At 44.9% G+C, this 15,279-nt stretch overlaps 1 protein-coding gene across 1 annotated transcript in view; it reads right to left on the reverse strand.

Moving 5' to 3' along the window:
- The window catches only part of shtn3 (shootin 3), a 34,231-nt gene extending 24,390 nt beyond the window's left edge, over positions 1 to 9,841 (reverse strand). The window contains exons 1-2 of the mRNA XM_056277617.1: positions 9,770 to 9,841; positions 7,073 to 7,133 (exon numbers count right to left, since the gene is read on the reverse strand). Coding sequence (XP_056133592.1) covers positions 7,073 to 7,133; positions 9,770 to 9,841 — 133 coding nt within the window. The remainder of the gene's footprint in view (positions 1 to 7,072; positions 7,134 to 9,769) is intronic.
- Positions 9,842 to 15,279: the final 5,438 nt, after the last annotated feature.

Raw genomic sequence — 15,279 nt, forward strand, 5'->3', positions numbered from 1 at the left:
AGGAGAGCGTGGAGGACGTGGGGGGAGGGGGTGTGCGTGATAGGAGGAGAGGAGCAGGGAGTCATGGAGGTTGGGAGATGTGATGAGCGGGGAAGGGTGGGGGGGGCGAGGAGAACGAGAGAAGGCTCTGTTCATTCACCATTGAATGTTTAATGATTATATTGGGCTTTGTTGTGCCATTTCCTCATCAACCCTCCTAGCTAGAGAGCATTTTGAATTCTCGCTGCTCTCCGTGGGCTCATCCACTTGCTTTAACTGCCGTTTCAACCCACATGCCAGGGCTGATCACTGTCTGCTCGGCTGCACAGTCGCTTCACTGAGGCACTGTAGGTAAGTAAGGTCACTCAGTCAGCAGGAGAGAGAGAGAGGTAAAGCTGCAGACAGCCTTTCATACAATGCTATTTATAGAGCCATTCAGTTTTACTGGATAGGCTGCAATCTACTGTCTGTTACGCTGACAATTTAACTACTCTTCTCCTCAACACTTTTTCTTATCTTTTCTTTTTTACTTTTGTTTTTATAAACAAAGTAGGTCAGAGTCTACATTGTCTTTGAAAAGTGTTTTTTTCCCAGTCTTTTCATTCTCTGCAAGGGGTGCGACATTGACTCTATAAGACATTACAGATTCGAGGGTGCCCCACTATCAGCATCCAGACGGTGAATTCTGATGGTGGCTGGTGAGTTAATTACCTCTGCCAGCCACGCATTCAGAGGTCCTACTCCACTGTATTACACTGGTAAAATAAGGGAAGTGGCAGGTACATTTTGGGGATGCACACATCCTTACAGAGGCAAAGCTGTGTTTTTGTATGTTTTTAACGGTCAAAGTTCATATTTACGGTTCCCCTCCCCTCAATTGTATCTGGCCAACCCCGCTCTCCAAGCCATCCCGGTCGCTGCTCCACCCCCTCTGCCGATCCGGGCAGGGCTGCAGGCTACCACATGCCTCCTCCAATACATGTGGAGTCACCAGCTGCTTCTTTTCACCTGACAGTGAGGAGAAGACACATACCCACATCCAGCTTCCAAACTGTAGACATGGCCAATTGTGTCTGTAGGGATGCCCGATCAAGCCAGAGGTAACACAGGGATTCGAACAGGTGATCCCTGTGTTGGAAGGCAATGGAATAGACCACTATGCCACACAGACACCCCCCATATTTCAGGTTCTATTTAAACCAAAGTAAAATCCCAAAAGGCTAATGAATCATACACGACATACTTCTGCAACATACTTTTGTACTGACTTGAAGTAAACTCTAGTTATTTTTCGTAGTAACACAGCACAATGTTACTGCATCTTTCTTTCCGACTTTCACTGCTCTTTCATAGCAGTTACTGCTCTTTTACATCAGTATAAGCAACTGTGGCCGCTGAACAAAAGATATCTTATTTTTGTCCTGGTTAGCATTATAAACTGAGCTCTCCTAGGACAAACATATTTGAGTGCTCACTGCCAGCAGTGTTCCCTTCCAAGTAGAGACAGAGTAAAAGCTGGGCCAGAGGGCTCTGGTCTCCTGTAGTGAAATGTTCTAGGTCAGTAAACACTCCACGTTCAGCACTTCATGAAATGAATGGTGCACCCTTTATAAAATGTATTGCAAGCTGCAAAGATAAAAATGGCACCCCAACATTGTTTTTGTAAACTGACTCATACTGAGGAAAGCCTATTTACTGGCAATGCGTGTTATTAACAGATGATTTAAGGATTAGCCAACTGTAATCAGATCTAGCCATACGCTAATCAAATCCTTACAGCCAGAACTGAAAAGGGTTTTACTATCCTGTAAACAGGATAGGGAATCATTACCTGCCGCCAGCTGCATGCTGGTAAACTGTTGCTGTGGCTGGTGAGTCAGTGTACTCCCCCAACCACTTGGTCAGGTAACCAGCCATCATTTGAATGCCTGTTCAACATCCTATATTTAGGAAGTAAACTAATGGAAGTGTCCAGTGAGCTGGGATGCACCAACAAGTGGGGCCAGTAGATGAAAACAGCTCATCCGCTGGCCAAAACAGCTTTAGCCATGGGAAGAAACACCAATAACATACAATCCCTCACATTAAGCTATGAAAAGTAGGTGGGCTAAGTGCTGCCCCAGGCCCCTAGCTAAGTACAGCAGCCTGAGTAAGCAGACTTGCACAGACAAACGGCGCTACAAGCCATCAGTTTAGTAATGCTGGCTGGTAACACAGGACTGCAGTTATAGTAACTTTGGATAACTGATTATATGAAAGTGAGCTTTATGAGAGGATTTGACAGTAAATACGTCAAGAAATTTGTCACGAAAACAATGTGTTCTACTAAGGAGGGCGGATTTAAGGTAGGAAATTACTGTGGGAAGAACTGCACCACTTGTCTCTCTTGTGTAACTGCCTCCTCTGTGATGAGCCTTGATGTCCAGCGGTTTCTGCTGTCACATTCATCTGAGCCTCTGCACCTCATCTAGTTTCTGTTTTCTTTTGATATGTGTGGTTTTATAACTTAGTAAAGGATTCTTTGTCTCATCCAAACAGATCCAAACTCTCTCTTTTTTTTTTAATTGCATTCCCTTTGTGCACTGTTCTGAGTATAAAAAAATATCTAAACCCAATCTTGGTTGCTACATATGAAAGAAAAAAATGACAGACACATCCAGAGAGGCATCTCTTACTCTCAGCTATGAAGGCCAGCTTAACCAGCTTCCTAGCAGCAGACAGCTCTTGCATAGCCACAGTTGTGGGAAGGAGGTAAGTAGGCCAATCTGTCTTGACATTTGCAGAGTCATCTTCACTGCTACTGATGCTACAAATCACGACTCTAAAACAGGGACTGCACACAATGGCTTGAATTCTTTGTCCTCCAGATGAAGCTAATTTATATCAAACCAAAGAAATATGTTGAAATCTGTGTTTCATGTGTGTTGGATGTATATTTCTGCTTATGTATCGATTGTGTGATGTGTCATCACACATACATTTTTTATTTATTGTTTTGATATAGACTATGCATGACATTTTGTGATGGTAAATGTTTTGTCAATGAGTCATATTTGCAACAAAATTTTTTCACTGTACTGTTATCCCTGATGTTGTGGTTGAGACTACATAAGTCAAGGGGTCCAAACCCAAGTCGTGACTTTGATTGCTTTGATTTGCAAAAGGTAAAAGTATCTTTAAAAATTCAATGCGATAATTGTTTTACAACACAATTTCCCCCATGGAGCCTTCAATTTGCAATCATTTTACAGCTAATAGAACAACTGTACAGTCACATATGTACATAAAGTCTCTGAATGCAAATGCAGACCCATTCTGACTAGAACAGATGGTATGGAAAGAATGAATCCACTAATGAAACAAATTAAACTGAATTAACCAAATTATCTCCTGCATACTGATAATGATCTCTAACATCTAAAAGCTTGATGTGGCTGAAGCTATTTCAGTAATTGTTATGCTGCAGAACATTCATTCTGCCATTTGTTTCTTCTTTAAGGTAGTTTTGCTAAGAAACTCTGTGCTTCGTGTACACAAAGTGTGCTATTGTGGCAGGAATGAGGAAAAACACAGGAGACCAAGGCGAGTTTGATGTTTATTCCTCAACTCCAAAAACCAACTGCAGCAGGAACAACCCTGCACCGGCGAGCCCGGGAACGTAAACCACGCCCAGCTCACAGTGCTGCTGGGTGAGAGGCATAGCCCCTAGTGTCTGCCACACTATTACAAATATCTCCGACATCTCAGGCAGGATGGTTCTGTCCTGCTTGTTGTTGTTTTTTCCCGTTTTTCTCACCAATTGCACTTGGCCAATTACCCCACTCTTCCGAGCTGTCCCGGTCGCTGCTCCACCCCCTCCGCTGATCCGGGGATGGCTGTAGACTACCACATGCCTCCTCCAATACATGTGGAGTCGCCAGCCGCTTCTTTTCACCTGACAGAGAGGAGTTTCGCCAGGGGGACATAGCACGTAGGAGGATCACGCTATTCCCCCAAGTCCCCCCCCCCAAAAAAACAGGTGCCTGACCAACCAGAGGAGGCGCTAGTGCGGCGACCAGGACACATACCCACATCAGGCCTCCCACCCGCAGACACGGCCAATTGTGTCTGTAGGGACGCCCGACCAAGATGGAGGTAAATTCGAACCAGCAATCCCCATGTTGGTAGGCAACGGAATAGACCACTACGCTACCTGTACATTGTTGTTTGGCTGTCACTTTTCAAATCAGCCAATCAGGGACGTACTGGAGAGTTTGTTATGGTGGGGAAAAAAAGATGACGTGCTGAACAGTGATACTGATGACAGGGCAGTTATGTACTCAACTGATCTTGAAATGAAATTTCTGGCCCTTGTAGTCTGAAAGCAAGTCAAGACCAATTAAAAATATAATCAATTCTTAGACGAGACTGTGACCCTCAAACTGTGGTCTCAAGATTAATAATGGACCGGAATACTAGCATCCATTAACCACATTTAACCACTTTCATCCACATTCTTTTGAGTCATAGGATGTTGGTGTAAAAAATTACGGATTAAGTGTGACCCCAGGATTAGCTGGAGAGCAACATGCCACGTGCATATTAACTCATAGAAGCTCATGTAATGTAAAATATGTTTTCAGTGTTTTGTTGAGATGGTTAATCTATTATGTAGGATGGCTAATCCAAACCTCCCTCATTCTATTCCAAGTCCAGTCAGAGTCTTTTGAAATTTAAATGAGTTCAATATGAAGAGGTAGCTGATGCCGAGCTAATTCTCCATTACTGAGTTGGGTAAACTGTGGCTATCAAATTTGAAGTGGCTGTTGGAATGGTTTTTAAAAGGACCACAATAGAAACAGCTTAATGAGAGGGAGCGGAGGCTCCCCTTCCTCCTCCATTTTCTACAACTGAATAATTCACGAGGAGAGATTTTAATAATTCAATGGAATAACATGACGAGTGCAACTGCTGTTTCCACCAGTGGATAACTGCACAGGCCTCGGAGATGGAATGAATGAATAAAAGAAGTAGAGAGAGAATGGATGTCTGATGACATGAAATAAATATCACCGTGGGGAAGGACGAATCCTCACTTCTGCTGACTTGAAATCTTCATCCTAATGGACTCACCTTTTTGATTGCAATACTTACGTGAAAGATCATTCAAATGGCAGAGCAAAATAAAAGGCAATGCCATGTCTATGAAACCAAAAATTATTTCTTGGTTACTGTCAGATTTCAAGGAACGCTCAACACCTTTGTTTATCAAATAGATGTACAGTAAAAGAGGGGCTAAGAATACATTGCATAGTTCAATGAGTACATAAGTTGAGAAGTTGTCCATTGCAATATAATAATGCTGAGGTCTCGTTCTCCATTTTCATCGTAATATGAAAACTGATCTTTTGAAGAAATACCTCATTGTTCCTTGGTACATATCCTCCTTTCATATCTCCCTATGTTATACCAAATTACTTGCCTTAATGTAAAGAAACAAAACTAAAAAAAAAACTCTCCTTGCCAAGACCACACATAAGCAAAACTGAAACTCTACAATAACAATATCATAATTTTACATCTACTGTGAGGCCACTGGCAACGACCCCAGACTTTCATGCTTTTGATTGGTTGTAACACTGATGGTCCAGGAATTAAACCTTGTTTTACTGTTGCAAATTTATAACTGAAATGCTTGAATAAAGACAAAAATGCTCCAGGTGGAATGAGCCTGGGTCTACAGTTACCACCTGAACACTACCGTGATGACGGCTCACACAGTCGTCTCTCAGACAGCTGAAAGCAGCCATCGCTACACTGACGACTACACACCTTCACTCCGGCAGTGGTGAGGCTTTGTGTTGTAATGTAGTTTCCTTGGAAAATGACAGACTAATTCCAATCACCTGGTGTAAAAACAGCCAAGAGAGTGCAGTCTATGTGTTTTCTATATATTCTTACCTTGGAGAACAGTCATCACAAAAAGTCAAAACGCTCCAGGCTCGCTTCTGACCCGAGTCAACTTGGAGGTTAAACAGCCTACTGTTCCATAATTGGTCGCTAGGCAGAAACAGGGTTCCACTTCCCAGAACACAAACGCTCATCTTTGGTTGGCTGTGTGACTTGGCAGTAGTCATGGAAACTGAGAAGCCCCCACCCCTCCCACCCCCCTTAAAACACCCATTCAGAGGATAAGTAGCTGGTGATGTCATTTTGAGAGAGGTGTGGAGAAAGGTGTGGACAAGCAGATAGAGGAAGTCAAGGTATCATTGTGAAACAGAGGGTAGATGGGATGACTTGTCACCTGCATGGAAAATGAGACATGGGCAGAGGCAAAAGTCTGCATGTGTACATTTGCGCATGTGCATGTATGTGTGTGCGTGTGTGTGTGTGTGTGTGTAAATGTATTGAGCTGTTCTATTCAAATACAATTCTTCTTTTATTAATCCTAATGAACTAAAGTGATCCCTGTTAGGGAAATTATTATTTCACTTCCCCATGTGCAGGAAGGAAAGTGCACATGCCAGCTACAAAATGTGTCCCCTGGAGCTGGTAGGCTATCAATATCTTGCTCGAGGACACTTCAGTAGGGCTGGTGCTTCCTGACAAAGGGGCTCGGACTGGGGTCCTCTGTTTAAGGAGCGATTCCCCTGACTCGCTGCATGAACGGGCGGACCAACTTTACCTCCTCACTCTTCAGCCACTGAGGGAAAGTTAATAACTAATGTAACACTGCATTAAAAAAGTAGGCAGCAAGCAAGAAAGGCAAAAGTGACGAGGCCATTGCTTTGAATTTGTTCAGTCTGAATGAAATGTGTTCTACCCTACAAATGAAATGGCAGGCCATGCTAAATGCATTTCAAACTCATCAAGGTCATCTAAGTTACCTAATTCGCTATGGGGAAAGTCCCTCCCCAGTTTAGAAGTTTGAATCCACTTTGGAGCCAGAAATTGAACAACAATGCATATTATTTTCTTTATGTATCATAATAAAGTCTTAACAGAAGCTCAAAAAACAAAAAAGAAAAAGAAAACAAAAGAAAAAAAGTGGATTAGCAATTTTTCCCCCCCCTGCAGAATAGCAGCAAACTGAACACACTTACTGGGAACTCACCTCTCTTGATGTGTTTGAGCTGTCTCTCCACCTCATCTCTCTCCTCGGTCAGTCTGTTGCACTGCAGAGCCACACAACAGGATCAACACATCAGCTCATGTTCCACAACAGACTGCACACAGGTCACTGATACCAATGGTATGCAGTTACATAGCTGGAAAGAGTGCTAGAAGATGCAACACACACACACACACATATACGTGTGCGCGCGCACACACACACACACACACACACACACACACACACACACACACACACACACACACACACACGCATGCATGCACATGCATATGCATGGACGCACACACGTCCACAATAAATGGACCTCTGATTTGCTGAGATTGTCCAAATACCAGGGATCACCAGGCATCTTCGTACATCTTACTATGACCTTTAAGGACTTTGAAAATGAAAATGAAAAAGGTTCTTGGGATGGGAGGATGTGGACTGCTCTAAAGCCAGCTGACAGTAGTTGTCATGGAGTCTTCTAAACCTCTATTTCATCTTTTCAAGGCAGTGTCTGCATAGCTTGACCCTTTTAAGACCCTCGACCACAACAGGCAACGATGTGAGGTAATGTTTCAGCAACGTGGTGACAAACCTGGTAACAAAAGGACCCTCACCTCAGTAACTTTGCAGAAGCATCACGGAATAAAACTCACTTTCATAACCCTGCAATAAACAGAGCTTGCTGCTTATTATAACCATTTGACCTTATCACAGCTTGCTTGTTGTTGTCCTTCCCTGTTCTGTTCTGTTCATGTTATTTTATGGCTCTTTGTGACTTTGGAGGAAAAAAAAGAAGGAGCAATTAAAATACACGATACTTATTTCCTATTTGAATGTGTTCTCCATTTCCTACTTAGCTGCTTTAGGTCTATCTCATGAGCCAACCCTCCTCCTCACTAAGGGCAGCACTGCCTCTCTCCATCACCTCAGCCTTTAGCACAGCCTTGATAAAAACACAGACAGCCCATCAGGTCTCATAACATCCTGCCAATCTCTGCTCCCACTGACTCGAGGTCTGCCCCTCTCAGAAGAGAAGGCGCTAACGGCTTATCTGCCCATCCACGGCATCTGATGTAACCAGCCCCCCCACCGTGCTATTTAGGGAGGAGCACCGATGTAGAAACTTGTCCTGAATGCTTGCAAGAGGCCCGAACGAGACAGAATATGGAAGTCATCAGGGTCACCAACCGGCTACATCCCCTCACAGGTATTTGCTGAAAGTGGCTCAACACCTCGAGATGAAATCACTTTTGCTTTGCCACAAACCACCCGTGCTCCATGTGGGATTTGAAAGCGAAGAACATTGAATGCATTTTTCTTTTCTTTGAGATTTGCTGACTAAGAAGTTATTTTTCATCCTCTTATCCTCCTGACAGTATGCTGACTGGGCAAAAAGAAAAGAGAATTTCATTTTTGACCAAACTTGAAGTTACCGCCTCCTCTTTCCTTGGTGTGCAGAAATGCTCAGAGGCTTCTTGTAGCTATCCACCAATGCAATTACACTTTATACAGTTCATTTGAGGAGCTAAGTGGATTCCTACAGCATTCAACAACCCCCTGTGTCACAGAGATGGCAGAGTACACAGAAAAACAATAAAATAAACCACTACCATCCATTTAAATTCAGAAATCCCAGGGATCTAATGTCACACATACTGACTCATTGCAGCCAGGTACATTTTTCCTCTCGGGTCTATCGCTAACCATTGTTACCTGCTCAGAGCAGGACAGTCCTGGCCTCAGCAGAGACACTTGGCCTACTTTCACCTCCATCTACCCGCAGTCTGACACACTGTCTCATCAGATATATCCCTGTAGGGTGCAAAGGAAAGTGCAGAGGTGCTGTGTGGGCACAGCGTGGTTAGTAACACTGCCAGACATTCCCTGCATGTGTGGCTCGGTAGGGATGGCGCATGGTATTATGGTGCTAATGTTGCCATGTGCTAGTGTTGGACTGCACTGAGACCACCCACACTGAAAAAATATGGATTTATATTAGGTCTGCATTAAGACAGTTTGGATAAAGGCATCCAGCACACAGCATGATGTAACAGCTAACATCGGGTGTGATGCAAGCATTGTCTTTCAGTGGAAGCACATTGTGCATCAATATTAAAGGCGTCACAAGGTCACAGTAGGATGTCTAAATAAGATTAAAACACGGAGGCAGGGGTCTTTACGTCCCTGTCAGAACTCTACATTCAGATGTTACCTCAGCCTGCCGACTAGGCTACATCATCATCATCACCAGTCCCTTTATGCTCAGCATGCTGCCTGTAGAAAAGTGCTAGTCTTTCTTTCCTTTAAAAATTAATGCAAAAGACTTATTCCTGCTAAAACAACGCTAAAACACAAGACATGGTCATCTTACACACACACAAAAAAATCTTTCCTTGCAAATGGCAACAGGAATGGGGATGTTAGGGAGGGGTCTCATATGTCTAGAACAGACCTACGTACCTACATGCGAAGCCGGCCGGCCGGCCGGCACAAATTTACAGGGCTGTGGTGGACACGTATTGGGGACAGAATTCAACCCTCTACAGGGCAAAATCAAAATAGGCCACACAGATGTCTCAACACAACCCGATATGACACGTATACGCACATTTTCTTAGAGTTTACAGGAAAAAAAAAAGAAGAAAGAAATAAAATAAAAAAAGCAAAGTTGTTTTCTTTTTTTTTTACCTCTGTTTGCATATGTGGGTCTCTCTCCTCCCCGCAACCCTCCATCTGCGCAGATGATGAACAGGGCAGCATTTGCAACAGCCCCCCTCCCCTCCCCTCCCCTCCCCTCCCGCACGGATCAAAATTTTAAATTTTTTTTTAAAAAAAAGGACTAAAATAACACACGATATCTCTCCCCTGCGGAAACAACGAGGAAACAGTTCAGCGAGACGGACGGAAAGAGACTGCGGGCGGCGGCGGCGGCGGCATGCTGTTACGTCCACGGCACATGCATGAGGATGGAGAGCGCTCCTTGCGCTGGGACCGGCTGAAAGGAGGATCCCTCCGCTTGCTGACAGCATCATCTAACCCCCCCCCCCCACCCCGCTCATCCTCCACCCTCCTCCCTCCTCCCTCCCCCTGCTTCCTCCTCGGCCGAATTCAGGACTCTACTGCGCTTGCGCCCCCCCCGCCACGCAACTAGGACGGTCGCCGACTCCGCCGACTCGAAAGCTCATCAGAGACAGACGGTAGCCGACGTCATCATGTCGCTTTACTGCAAGGGAAACGCTACAGCGCTAAACTGGGCTGAGGGTCGCCGAACTCAGAACAGAACATGTATCGCTACGAGAAGAAAACGATTTGCGAGTTTTTATTCTTCATTTAAATATATCACACTTATCTCATAGTAGTTACAAACCGCTGCGTTATGCTGTGGGAATTGTGGGTGTAGGAAGAGGTGCAGGGGGGAAAACGACCACGTGCGATTTAAAACCGGGGCCCGTGATTTCCCCGCCCCGCCCTCTGCCAGCCAGAACTACAGACAAGGTGCAACAGTGATTGTTGCTGGCGCGCCACCAGCTCAGCAGTAAACAGTTCCCACCCTTGTTAAAATGGCATCCTCAGACCAAATCCAGTGTAGGCTATCACAAACGTCACACTATATGGGAACACCTTTCTACTGTAGTATTGGCTGGAGAATTAGCAGAGTACTTGTACAACAGAAGCATCGCCAGCAGCAAAGTGGCAAAATCTCAACAGCTGTAAGCCTATACGAAGTGTCTGTAAACATGGTAAATATGCCAGTAGTATACGCCGATAAACCAAAACATTAAAACCACTGACCAGTAAGTGAATAACATTATCTCGTTACAACGGCACCTGTCAAGGGGAGGGGTATATTAGGCAGCAAGTGAACAGTCAGTTCTTGAAGTTGATGTGTTGGAAGCAGGAAAAATGGGCAATTGTAAAGCTCTGAGTGACTTTGACAAGGGCCAAATTGTGATGGCTAGACAACTGGGTCAGAGCATCTCCAAAACGGCAGGTCTTGTGCGGTGTTCCCAGTATGCAGTGGTCAGTACCTACCAAACGTGGTCCAAGGAAGGACAACCGGTGAACCGGCGATAGGGTCATGGTTGCCCAAGGCTCACTGGTGCACTTGGGGAGCAAAAGCTTGGCCATCAGGTCCGATCCCACAGAAGACCTACAGTAGCTCAAACTCCTGAAAAAGTTAATGCTGGCTATGATAGACAGGTGTCAGAACACACAGTGCATCACAGCTTGCTGCGTATGGGGCTGTGTAACCGCAGACCGGTCAGAGGGCCCACGATGACCCCTGTCCACCACCGAAAGCACATACAATGGGCATGCGAGCGTCAGAACTGGACCATGGAGCAATGGAAGAAGGTGGCCTGGTCTGATGAGTCACATCTTTTACATCGCGTGGACGGCCGTGTGTGTGTGTGCATGTGTGTGTGCCGTTTACCTGGGGAAGAGATGCACCATGCGAAGAAGGCAAGCCAGCGGAGGCAGTGTGATACTCTGGACAATGTTCTGCTGGGAACCCTTGTGTCCTGGTATTCATGTGGATGTTACTTTGACACATAAAACCTACCCAAACATTGTTGCAAACCCCTTCATGGCAACGGTATTCCCTGATGGCAGTGGCCTCTTTCAGCAGGATAATGCGCCCTGCCACGCCGCAAAAAATTGTTCAGGAATGGTTTGAGGAACATGACAAAGAGTTCAAGGTGTTGCCTTGGCCTCCAAATTCTCCGGATCTCAATTTGATCGATCATCTCTGTGATGTCCTGGGAAAGTAAGCCCTATCCATGGAGGCCACACATCTTACGGGACGTAAAGGATCTGCTGCTAACATCTTGGTGCCAGATACCAGAGGACACCTTCAGAGGTCTTGTGGAGCCCATGCCTCAACGGGTCAGAGCTGTTTTGGGGGCACGAGGGGGACCTACACTTACTATATACCATTACATTTCCATGCCAGCTGTTAATTTTAGATTTAATGTGTGACCTTAGTTTAAATGTAAGTTTCTCCGACTTGTACACACTGAATTTTAGCTTACTTTTAACCTATTTTTAGTTATTTTAGATTTAGTTTTTAATTTCTCATGCTGGACTGTAAATACTGTATTTTTATACTTTTATTTTTTATATATTGGTTTTAACTTAATCTGTTATGTCATATTCTTTAGCTTTTCTTGAGGTTGCACATCTTGATGCCGAAGCATTTCATTGCCAGCAATGCCTGCCACGCTGTGCTGTTATGCATTTGACAAATAAAACAACTTGAAACTTGATGTATTGGTACTTCATGTTACTATTATAGGTGCCATTCATCATACTATATGACAATGAACAATAAAACCAAAGATCTGTTATGTTTGTTCTGCAGCAAAAACAAAAACAAAAAGTTGAATCTGTACAGGGCGGCACGGTGGTACAGTGATTAGCAAGGTCGCTTCACAGCAAGAAGGTCCTGGGTTCGAGCCCCGGGTAGTCCAACCTTGGTGGATCATCCTGGGTCGTCCTGTGCGTGGAGTTTGCATGTTCTCCCCGTGTCTGCGTGGGTTTCCTCCCACAGTCCCGACATGTCAGTCAGGTGAATTGGCCATACTAAATTGTCCCTAGGTATGAATATTTGTGTGTGTGTGTGTGTGTGTGTGTGTGTGTCGGCCCTGTGATGGTCTGGTGGCCTGTCCAGGGTGTCTCCCCACCTGCCGCCCAACGACTGTTGGAATAGGCTCCAGCATCCCCGCGACCCTGAGAACAGGATAAGCGGTTCAGCTAAGGGATGGATGGATGGATGAATCTGTACATGGGCAGCACAGTCACACAGTGGTTAGTGTAGTTGCCTCACAGCAAGAAGGTCCTGGGTTCGAGCCCTGGGGCAGTCCAACTTTGGGGGGGTTGTTCTGGGTCATCCTCTGTGTGGAGTTTGCAGTTCTCCCCGTGTCTGGTTTCCTCCCACAGTCCAAAGACACGTAGGTCAGGTGAATCGGCCATCCTAACATGTCCCAAGGTGTGAATGTGTGTGTCAGCTTGTGAGGGACTGGTGGCCTGTCCAGGGTGTCTCCCCGCCTGCCGCCCAGTGAGTGCTGGGATAGGCTCCAGCATCCCTGTGACACTGGGTAGGCTAGGCGGTTTGGATAATGGCTGGAATCTGTACATATACTGTAGGGGAGGAAAGGGCAGGCCAGTGTTAAGGATGTATTATAGCCTCTATTTGTTGCCGTCAGGCCGATAGCACAGCTTCCCATCCCTCCAAACCAAGTGGGTTCACAGATCATTTGTGCTTACCAGTATCTCACTGCTGAACAATTACATAACAACACTTTTGTGGACGCTGCACCATTATTACTGTAGCGCTTGTTGGTGGTGTTGCTGTTATCGGCGGTATTGTAGTTGTCTTATCTGATGTTTGCATTGCACACGATGTATTTCCTAAAGGTAAACAAACCTTGAATATCATCCTGGGTCTCAGTGCGGATGATAAGGTGCTACGCTAAATCCACCCAGATTGTCAATAAAGCAATCGGGAAGAAACTCCTACTCCTACCTGACCTTACTCTGTACTTGGTATGTGTGACTTTGCTGAGTGCAGGGCTTTCTGACCAGCATCTCTCCTCACGACGGTATACCAGACAACTCTATTCTTTAATTTTTCCTTCATAGGTGGGATAGCACTTTTGAGTTTTCTTTAGTCTACTTTTCAGAAGTTTGTCTACTCCAGTTACCCATTTTTGTGTTCACAAGATTAGGAATTATATTCATTAAATGCGCTTTCATCCATCAGTGTAAAAAAAAGAAAAGAAGATGATAGACAAAGTGCAAGGAACCAACAAGCATTAAAAAAAAAAAGACAATAAAAAGATTTCAACTTGTTTATAAGTTGTCGGTGTCCAGTGTAATAACGGCTGTGCATAAATTCTCTTGCAACTTTTCCTTGACCTAGCAAGCAAATGTCTATGAAGCGTGTTGCAAGGGGAGCAACCTGCTCAGGTAACTGACGATGAGAACACGACTGAGTTTGTAGTAATGGAACATTTATTCCACCATCCACATGTGAATTTGGGGAGTGTTGAAGCAGTCGGCAATCTTTGCTCAGGAGATGAAAGAAATACTGATGGATAAACATCAATTGTACATGGACCGCTCCATTTTGCTAACTCCTCGAGATGGAGGTGTGAACTATCAGCCAGTCTTTTTCTAGTTCACATTAGGGCTAAACAAACAAGCACTGGATAATGAAAGGGTTTACCAACACAGTGCGTAAGCATAAAGCACTTGAGGGGACATTTTGAGACATCAGCTGTGATATAGAGACATCATCCTCACTGGACTCTAGAGGTCCAAGTTTAGTTGTTTTGGGGGTTGGTTTTTTTTGGGATTTTTTTCCTACCTGGCCAATCACCTCGCTATCTGAGCTGTCCCGGTCGCTTGCTCCACCCCCCTCTGCCAATCCAGGGAGGGCTACAGACTACCACATGCCTCTGCCGATACATTTGGAGTCACCAGCCGCTTCTTTTCACCTGACAGTGAGGAGTTTCGCCAGGGGGATGTAGCACATGGGAGGATCACGCTATTACCCTCCCCCCTGAACAGGTGCTCCAACTGACCACAGGAGGCGCTAGTGCAGCGACCAGGACACACCCATATTCGGCTTCCCACCCACAGACACAGCCAATTGTGTCTGTAGGGATGCCTGACCAAGCCGGAGGTAACACAGGGATTCGAACCAAGGATCCCTGTGTTGGTAGGCAACGGAATAGACCGCTATGCTACCCTGGTGCTCCTCCAAGTTTAGTTGTTTGAAAAATATTGGGCAGGAGATCATAATTAACTGAAGGCGACTGTCCATTTTTCACGTTACTACTGATTAGCAGGGAATACAGGCTATTGACTTGCAAACCCCAGTGTGGCAAGTACAGGCCAAAGTGGATTGGCTGCAACCACACAATGCCTCAAGTCATGGGTTAGGATAAAAAAATTGTAATAAAAATAAAATAAAAAATGTCACTGGTATGGAAAATACGCCCTTGTTATTGTTTAGTTCTTATGTTTTAGTCCTAGGGAGAATCTGCTTCCTTGCTGCCATTTATCAGTGTAAATATAGAGTAACCCAAGCACATTGCAAGTGAGGTCACACAAAGAAAACCGAACACATTATCTAGAGAAATAAAAAAAAAAAATGTATATACATACATACATACATACATACATACATACATACA

The sequence above is a fragment of the Lampris incognitus genome, chromosome 1, assembly GCF_029633865.1.
Source record: "Lampris incognitus isolate fLamInc1 chromosome 1, fLamInc1.hap2, whole genome shotgun sequence".
Taxonomy (NCBI): domain Eukaryota; kingdom Metazoa; phylum Chordata; class Actinopteri; order Lampriformes; family Lampridae; genus Lampris; species Lampris incognitus.